The sequence below is a fragment of the Watersipora subatra genome, chromosome 9 (assembly GCF_963576615.1).
Source record: "Watersipora subatra chromosome 9, tzWatSuba1.1, whole genome shotgun sequence".
NCBI classification, from domain to species: Eukaryota; Metazoa; Bryozoa; class Gymnolaemata; order Cheilostomatida; family Watersiporidae; genus Watersipora; species Watersipora subatra.
In genome coordinates, this window is record NC_088716.1 from 38,100,495 (window position 1) to 38,110,231 (window position 9,737).

Here is a 9,737-nt window from a genome sequence, read left to right on the forward strand (position 1 = left end):
TGCACAGCACGTGCTGTTGTATCAGTGGCGCGCAGAAATTGCACCCAGCCGCTTCTATTGGGTGGTTCCGTTGCCACGAGCAGCCGCGTGATTTTAACGAAGCACAACCTATAGCAACGTGAATACCGCAGTGGTAGTATTCGGTGCCTATTTTCATTACTTTTAAACTTAGAAATCAAAGTTCCTTTATTATAATGACTTACAAGGTACGTTATTTGTTGTAGCATTGTTAAAGAGTTTATAGCAAAAACTTAGTTTCGTTTATATTTGTGATTCTTGGCTTATTAAAACTCTCTTCTGTTTTTGGGCCCATTTGATGCGATTATTTTCAACTATATCAAGGCGCCGATTGTGTCTATTTGTGTAATAACATGATGCAGTTTAATATTAGGTAAATCTAGCTAATTTCATTGTTTGTAATAAAATGTTATTTTTATAAGTTGCTAAAATGCCCGTATCGTTTACGTTGGTTTTTCTTGTTTGGCCAAAAGTTACCTCGCCGTAGTAGACTGCGTTTAACAAAATTTGTTGGTTTTATGCAAATTTGTGTGGCAGTTATGGCCATTATTGGTTTTGCTGAAACCACAGCTTTTGAGCATTATTGACTGCTAAACATCCTTTCACTAATATATGCAAATTTTCTTTACAAAGGCGTAAGTTATATATAGTCTGAGTTATTTGCCTCGCTGTTTTTGATAGCGACAATATTTTGTTGTGCTTTCAAGGATTGGTAGCGATGAATATTTTTGTGTATAGCCTGCTTTTTAGTCTATTTTAGACACTGCTATTGTTGCAAGATTTTACCTAAAAGTAGTACATATATTAAATTCTAAGTAGTAAATATATTAAATTCTAAGTAGTATATATATTAAATTCTAAGTAATAGCCTACACATATTAAATTTAAATTCATTATTGTATCTCAAGTGGTGATTTCGCTAGTTGCAGTTCTGAATGTGCTCGTACAAGTGTGTGATTGTGCGAAGGGTATATGCTTATTTTTTGCAAAAAGGCTTACTTTACTGTAATTTATATGTAGTATGCAAATCAATTTATGTGCATTCGAAATGTCAAAACTGTCTTTGTGGTTTGAAAACTTAATATTCATGTAACTACTTGTTCAAGGAATGCATAAAGTGCTTTGCAAAAGTACCTAGATTAAAAATGTTTGCTTGCAGGAGATTTAACTCAAATTGTATCACATATGGTTAGGTGAGCGATTTTTAGCATGGCAAATCCTCCACGTGAGAGAGCAAATATGAAATGTAAAGCATCTCTCATCTTAGGTCAAGCAGTTGTACCTAGTTGTTGTATTTTTCTTAGAGAAAACGGATTTTCCTTAGCCTTGTATGGTTTGTAGTAGATTGAACTTCAGATTCAGGAATACGATAATTGTCACATATTTTCACCTAATAATTTGCATAACACTAGTATGAACTAGTAATAAATACAAATAAATATAATTGACATTTTTGCATGTTAGCAGCTACTCCGTACGATCTAGTTTTAATGGTACTACAATGCATGTTCATTAAACTTTAAATATGTTCTGCATTCGGTAGCTGCTGCCCCATTCTGTAGCTGCTGCCCCACTGATTAACATGAAAAAAAGCTTAGAAGCAAAGGTTAAAACCATTAGGTTTAAGACCAATGAAATTTTGCTCCCTTTCTTTAACTTCCCCATAGAGTACATCCAATAAAAGTTTAGATTATCTTCAAATAACGCTATCAGTCTTGTTATACAACTACGACTTTATAACACCTTCTGAAAAAACAATATGCCAACCTTTCAAATCCTACCCCTTTATAGAAAATCCAAATATTGAGACCTTTGATAATAGCGATAACAGTTTCAGCTATTTGATCACCAAACTTTGTTATGTGGATAGGCTGCATCCATTTGTGTGTACATATTAAACTACACCAGACGTACAATGTTAAATTCTTACGTGTAAGTATTATAAGTATTGCGGTGACAGCTGATAGTGTTGCTACCTGCACTAGCTGTATGTGCAGACTCAACCAACTGTCCATGTCTCATGATGTTAAGTTTATAAGAAAACTTCTTAAAGTTCTCTTTTAGTGTCATAACTATACTTGATGTTCAAAACAAACTAAACAGGCTTTTAATAGCAATGTTATGCTTTTACATAGCGTTTCTGAAGATAGTAGCATATCCATACCAAATGTGCTATAAAAACAACATTATGTTGTAAGTGATACAGAAATTCAATGTTAAATATATTTACACAAAAATAGCAACATTCGTAATTGGTATAGATTATATAGGCAGATATTATATTATTCATTTTGCGTTTAATTTTTTCAAGCACTCAGATAACTATGAGTTGCGTGTCTCATTACAGCTTTTGTAAACATTAATGAAACGGAGGGTTTAAAACCAAATACAGCAGCACAGGTTTTCCTTGTAGTAGCTTTTAGGAAGCTTGATTCAAAAGCATAGTTGTAAGTCATTAAGCTATAGTTTTAGCTTTTTCAGTGGAAGATGTTATCAAGTTTGGCTTTTTCAGAACTAGATAGTTCTCAAAGCTTGAAAAACTACAAATTAATCAGTAGATCGGTGGTAGTCAGAGAGCTAAGTAGTAATTATAGTTTTAACTCATGGATAGTGCGGATTGGCGTAAGCATATGGCTCCGCGGAGATCTATCGATTCGGGGTTTGGTGATGAGTTAACTCCATCACCTCCTTGGAAAGTATGTTTAGCATTTCTACCAAATTTAACTACATTCTGCTATTTTTTGGATAAGAGCTTTTCAATGTTCTAGTTTTTTTAAATAAGTTTTCGATACGACTATATACTTTTACTTTGAGGACATAATTTAGAAAAACTTGTTCAGATTTTGGAACATTTTAGTCAAAAATGTCAGTAAAAGAAAGTCTTCAATCAGTATTACGCAGAACCTGCATCCTTACCACAACTGACCAATTATTTTGCTAGATAATGCTATTGCACCTGCATGTGCTAAGTAGATATGGTATCTCCTGCTTGATGCATTATCTATGTTTTTATGTCTAGTTGTTGTGTTTGGTATGTCTATATACATGTCTGTTTGAACTTTTGATTTCAGGCAGCAGATTCAAAGAGGGAGGAGTTTAGGAAGTATCTGGAAAAGGCAGGTGTGCTTGACTGTCTAACCAAAGGTAGGATTGTTTGTGTGGAATTCATTAGCAGTTGGAAATGACAGCTCTTGTCATAATGTCTGTTATACATATTACCTCATGTCTGTTCATGTACTGTCTTAATTTCACTTTTTATTAAACTAATAATTATATGTTTTAATTCATTCTGGGACCTTGGTGTGTTGGAGGTGACACATGTTGGAGCAGTTGTCATTCTAAACATAGAACAGCATTTCTTTAATTTGTTGCGTACCCTAAAATCTTCTTACAACTCATTAACAAGGCTAATACTATAGCCAGTTACATGTAGTATTAAAGCAAATGCTTTATATAAAGCTATATAAAATGCAAATTATTAAAAGGACTTGTTAATCCATAAAAAAAAAACTTAATAAACAAAAAGTTGAATTTCTTCCATCTTAGCGATTTTTGTTCTTTCTTTACTCCATATTAGCCTCAAGTGAAGTGTAGGCTCAGCTATGGGTAGGTTAGGTGGTAGTGGTGATGAAGTAATTTGGGGTACCTTACTCCTTAAACTGGTATGTCAAATTTGAGCTATCTCGCTAATATACTTTTATTGTTTTTTTTTACATTTTAACTTTTTGAAAATCTTGACTTACACCCACAGAACTGCTATATTTTGAGAAACTGACACCATGTCGGAAATTAGTCAATGGTTGCCCAGGTAGATTAAAAAGATTATTTGCATCTGTTACTTTTATATCATTTTACGTTTCAGTTTTGGTGGGTCTCTATGAGGAACCAGAGAAGCCTTCTGATGCGCTAGATTTTATCAAAGAGCATCTCGGAGCTGATGGGCCTGACACCGGGGATGTCGAGTCTCTCAAACAGGAAGTAACGGAACTGCGACAAAAATGTGAGCAGCTGACAGAAGAAAACAATGATTTGAAAGCTCGTGTAAGTTATACGGGATTTTTACGTCATTGTGTTAAAATATAGAAATTCATGATCTCACCATAGGTAGGTGGTTAGTATCTCTCATGGAAGTTTATAGGTTCATATTAATCTATTTTAGTTTGATTCTTACATAACATTTGTACAATCGAATAATAGTTAGAACTTTTACAAGATCTCCACATTGTACATCTCCACTTTGTACATCTCTACATTGTACATCTCCACTTTGTACATCTCTACATTGTACATCTCCACTTTGTACATCTCCACATTGTACATATCCACATTGTACATCACCACATTGTACATATCCACAATGTACATCTCCACATTGTACATATCCACATTGTACATATCCACATTGTACATATCTACATTGTACATCTCCACATTGTACATCTCCACATTGTACATATCCACATTGTACATCTCCACATTGTACATCTCCACGACTGTAATTCACTTATCGTATTTTTCTCACCATAAGGCGCACTTAAAAACTACAATTTTTTTTAATTTGATTGCGCCTTTAATGTGCTGCATGTCGCGTATGGGTTGCGGCCTAAGATCTGTTGTATGCCTTTGGTAAGTGCAGTACGGCTGCTAGAATAGTAAAAACTCAAGTACACAGCAGAGGTGTGTCGCTAATGGTTACTTATTTGTTTCAGAAACTCCCTAAAATGGTATGGGTAAAGCGGCTTGGGTCTAAGCAACTGAGAGGCCGTGCCGAGCAAATTAGGCCTAGAGCTTCACAATTTTGCGATGTAATTGTTTAGTGGCGATTTCTAAGGCAGCCAATTTGAAAATGGCCAGCGTTTAAAGAGATCTCAATCGTATAAACGATATATTCATGTAATGGCGATTTATCTCACGTGAACCTGACGATTTTCAGATCAAGCGACACAAACTAAAACGCACCGGCGTTAGATTTTTATAATAAGCTCATTTGATGGTCTTCTACACACACGGGCACTCGTGAATTAAATGTTTCTAATTATCTTGAGCACAAAACGGTTTGTTTTTAAGGTTAAATATTCTCAAAAAATTATAAGTTTTTACATAATAATATAGCAAATCGTCTGATGATTTTATAATCGTGAAGCTTTAGTTATCCCACAGTATTCGGGTGGATTGTGGACCCACAAGACCAAAACCAGCTTTCATTTTTGATACTCTTTAAAAAGCCGACATTTTTCGCAACCAGCGAGTTTGACTCGGACAAAGAGTAGTAAGAACCAGAATGTTGAACATTGAAGTAGTTCATTCGTTTAATTCGGATACCGAGTATGAAAACGTAGACGGCTTTGTCGAAGAGTGAATATTTTACCCAATAAAATTGACTAAGTGCACTATTTTGCCTTTTTGTTTTTCAAATATGCACTTTAAAAATGTCTTATAGTGTAGTGCGCTTTACTGTGTATGGGGACTGTCTCATTTCCGTGGTCAAGTACAGAAATAGACCACGGAATTGGGACAGCACCCTACGATAGGGTATGCTATTACTTGCCATTGAACATTTTTGCAATTAGTTATATTTTTTAACAACTTAGAACAACTAGAATAATCATGAATATTCAAGTCTATTTGGTATCTTCTGGCAAGTTATATGATGATGTCACGTGAGAGGACAACTACAATGAGAGGACAACTATGATGAACCGATTTAAATACAGTCAAACATGGATAACTCGAACTTCAAGGGACCGAGCAAAAGTGTTCCAATTATCAGAGCGTTCAAGTTATCAGAGCACTGTCACAAGTCCATATATTTACTTATTTATTAGTAGGTACATGTACATATACAAACTATAATATAAATCAAAAGCACAAATGGCTTGTTTCAAATTAAATGCTTCTAATGTAAAGTTTAAAACGTTTTCATGAAAAAGTATAGAGATTTTTCTATCACTTGAGATTGGTTTGTTGTTTGAGGTGATGTTATTGCCAGGACGTTTTTCAGATTGACATTGGCAAAACTTGATCGTTGTTGAAATGCTCAAAAGAAAAGACATTTTTTTCTTTTGGGGTTTTACCCACGATCAATTTTGCCGTTTTTTCTTGGAAGTTTATGCAGATTACCTTACTTTACCTGGGATTCGTTAAGAGCAACACTCCGAGGCAGTTCAATTAGAAGTTTTACGAGGTTTTACGGTACATTCTATATCACTCACGCTTTTTTAATAGATACTTATTGAATGTACACACGTATTCTGTGTTTAGGTCAAACGATGAATAGTTTTTTTGTAGCTCAGACAACGTATACGTTTAATTACAAGAATTTTTAAGACAATTTAAACATTCAACATTCCGACGTTGATTCAACACGGAATCAACGTCGGAAAACTATTCATCACGGGCTAGCTGGGTTACGCCACGCACTCAAGGATTTTCGCCACGCACATACAAAACAAAAACAACATGCGATTTTTGTTTTGTATGTGTGTGGCGAAAATCCTTGCACGCGTGCCCCGGCTAGCCCGTGCTATTCATCGTATCGCAGTATAAATCAAATTTCACCAAACTTTTAGAAAAGTCGTTGACAAAAATATTTTGCCGATGGTGGTAATAACGACGCTTATGAATTACGAAAAGATGAAGTTTACCTCTATGGCTTTGAATTAAGTGATTTTCTAAAGCGATAACAACCGTTTCGGTAGCCGTTGGGCAAAAAACAGTTCGAATTAACAGTGTTGAGTTCGAGTTATCTATAGCAATTTATCATTACGTGGGAACGGACCAAAGGAAATGTTCGAATTAACCATGTGTTCGAGCTATCCGTGGATGAGTTATCCATGTTTGACTGTATGATTGAATCGGCAGCTTCAATGTAAAAGTTGGCTTGATGCAAATTGTTTTGAAGAATCTTAATTGCCTAGTACTATATTAAAATATACAGTGTCAATTTTTGATGCAGCAAACATCTTCAGCCTTTGCTGTGAAGTTGTCTTGGAATTAAGAACTTCAGTGTTTTTATGAATGCTCCATGTTCATCTCAAAAGAATACTGAACATTTTAATTTAATATATATTTAAGATACAACTACCTAATTTTAAGTTTAGTTTATGATTTATAGCTTTATTAATGTTTATTTAGCTCATTTACAGGTTTCTAATCTCATTTACTATTAATAATTGATATTTATTTCACATTTGATTAATAATAATTTTATTTGATAAATAATAATATCTATCTAATAGTTATTTGTCATCATAAGAAATTAATTTTTATTGTTTGCTCTGAATGACAAGATAGTGGTTAGTGCATATAAATATATATCAATAAATATAAAATCATATAAAGTTAGGTCTTTGCTGGTCGGTTTATGTATATCTCTATTTTTGTAGATTGCACAGTTTGAGCCTCCAGCGGAAGAGAGCACTGCCGAGAACTAGATGAGATTTTAGTAATAACATATCATTATATTTATGACTTTCTTACAATCAGACACTCATCCCCTTATCCAATATTCCAGCCGCTGGAAGAGCCGACCAACTGCATGAGTGATTTCTACTCGATAGTCCTTTTTCGTAGGTAGCTACGAAATATATATTGGTAAAACATGAATATATTAGGAATGGCGATGCTCACAATGCACCATCCATAGCAAATTCGAAACAAATTTCTCTATTGCTATGTCTATCCTTGAATAAATGTGTTCTAACAATTAGCCTAGTTTATGTTGTTCATCCTTTATTTCTTTTGTTCTTGTATGTTTATTGCTTGATGAATGTTTTTTGTTGGTTAAACACAAGTTTGCTAATATGTAAATACAATGCAGAAGCCTTACATCTTGGTTGACATTGCGTTGGGTTCATATTTGGGTTTTGATGTATGTCGGTTAGTGATCAAGGGCGGTTACGGACAGCAACCTAAGTGGAGCAGATTCAGTATTTTTATTTATTGTGAGTACGTATCATGTTTAACGACATCCATATATAGTTGTTGTTAATCTCGTTAACACTTTTGATACATTATCAATAGGAAAGGTCTATTGTCTGTCTAAGGCAGGGGTTCCCAACCTGGGGTACATATACCCCCACAGGTACATATTGAAATATTGGGGGGTACATTCTAGTGCTGGACATGAGTAATAAAACTCGTTGAACTCGTGGGTTTATCTTCTCTTGGATAATAGAAATTTTGATCATGCGGGTTCAGGTTTTGACTTGTGAGTTCAGGTTATGGTGCACGAGTTCCGTTGAGTAGACAAAAACTCGATCTATTGCACGTTACGGTCTAAGCAGGGTTTAACAACCCCCTGTAAACGCTGCGAGCACAAATATCGGTCGATAGAAAATAGTAAAAATAATCAATAAATTGAATAGAATTATAATTGAATTTTAAGATGTCTGATTTTTGGAAAGTTTAGACATAAACCCCGTATCAACAAACCCGATACCCGAAAAGCCTGTTGGCCAAGAAGTACTCGTGCCAAGCACTACCAGCTACCCGATACTCAAAAAACTTGAACGGAAGGGGATGAGTCTAAACTCGTTGGCCAAGAAGTACTTGTGCCCAGCACTAGTACATTCTGCGCTGTCATTGATTCGCGTGAGTTTTGCCATTACATTAAAACTTACTGTAACACTAGTATGTTATAGTTTTACTTCCTCTGTTAATACATTGACTGAAGTAAGTGAGGGAATCGTGTGCTCCTATTACCATTTCCCAATATTATAAAACAGGAGGTCAAGGTTCTCCGTTTTTGTAGGCCTGTTTCTAGCAGAAGAGTGAACAACAAAGTGTGTGTAATGAGCAATTCCGTTGTGAGTATAAAAATACTGGACAGTGAAAATACACACATCTATTTTACAATAAGCTGATTTCCTAGTAGATGTATTATTGTACATTTTAGATTTGGACATCAATATGCCTCCTAAGAAGAGACTGTACAGTAGTGATTACATTATGTAGGGATTTACATCACTAGATAAAAATAGAAAGCAGCTGTCCCATGATGTTGTATGCCTTAAAGTCCTGGCTGAATAAGCCATGGAACCCAGCTTCCTTAAGCGCCATCTTGAGGCAAATCATCCTGATACGGCTAAAAAAGAAGTTGCCTACTTCCAAAGACTTGAACTGAGTACTAAAAGGGCGGCTCTAGATGAATCAGGAAATTTCTCTTAGCAAAATAAGGCAGCAATATATGCATCATATCTGGTTGCACTGAGAATAGCAAAGGAAAAAAGTCTCACACTATTGGTAAAAGGCTAATACTACCCTGCTGCAGAGATATTGCTCATATGTTTGGAGATACAGATGCTATCAAGCTAAATACATTGTCATTATCCAACAATACTATCAAAAAAGAATTTGTGAAATGGCTGATGATATCAAAGGAAGGGTATTAAGCCAGATGAGATCTTCACCAATAAATTAGTTTTCCATTCAGCTCGATGAGTCTACAGATGTAGCCAAGTGTTCTCAGCTATTGGTATTTATCTGGTATGTCCATGGTGATGACCTTGAGGAAGATGACTTTAAAAAAGAGTCTTTGTTTAACTACACCTTCAAAGAACGAACGCGAGGAGAATATGTGTTTGAAGCTGTCGCTCACTTCCTTCAAAGCGCAGGGTTTTCCTAGAATAGCAATGTGCTGCATGCACATCTGATGGGCCCCTGCAATGCTAGATTGTAGATCAGGCTTTCGTGCCAGGGTTTTACAGGTTAATCCAGGA

General features: G+C 35.2%; 1 protein-coding gene across 2 annotated transcripts; it reads left to right on the plus strand.

The window, feature by feature from the left end:
* Positions 1-90: 90 nt before the first annotated feature.
* Positions 91-7,845, plus strand: LOC137403998 (c-Myc-binding protein-like). Of its 2 annotated transcripts, none has more exons than XM_068090154.1 (4): positions 91-206; positions 3,090-3,162; positions 3,881-4,059; positions 7,404-7,845. In XM_068090154.1, exons 1-4 carry the CDS (start codon positions 195-197, stop codon positions 7,449-7,451), a joined length of 312 nt encoding a protein of 103 aa, XP_067946255.1. In that variant the 5' UTR covers positions 91-194; the 3' UTR covers positions 7,452-7,845. The 2 variants fall into 2 exon arrangements, with proteins under 2 accessions (XP_067946255.1, XP_067946254.1); XM_068090153.1 differs by lacking the exon at positions 91-206 and adding an exon at positions 2,581-2,714.
* The last annotated feature ends 1,892 nt before the right edge of the window (positions 7,846-9,737 follow it).

Bases quoted from the DNA above. Each gene is read 5' to 3' on its own strand.
- LOC137403998 (XM_068090153.1), top strand. From the start codon at position 2,622: ATGGATAGTGCGGATTGGCGTAAGCATATGGCTCCGCGGAGATCTATC. The intron at 2,715-3,089 runs GTATGTTTAGCA...TTTTGATTTCAG, and splicing joins CTCCATCACCTCCTTGGAAA to GCAGCAGATTCAAAGAGGGA. The intron at 3,163-3,880 runs GTAGGATTGTTT...TTTACGTTTCAG, and splicing joins GCTTGACTGTCTAACCAAAG to TTTTGGTGGGTCTCTATGAG.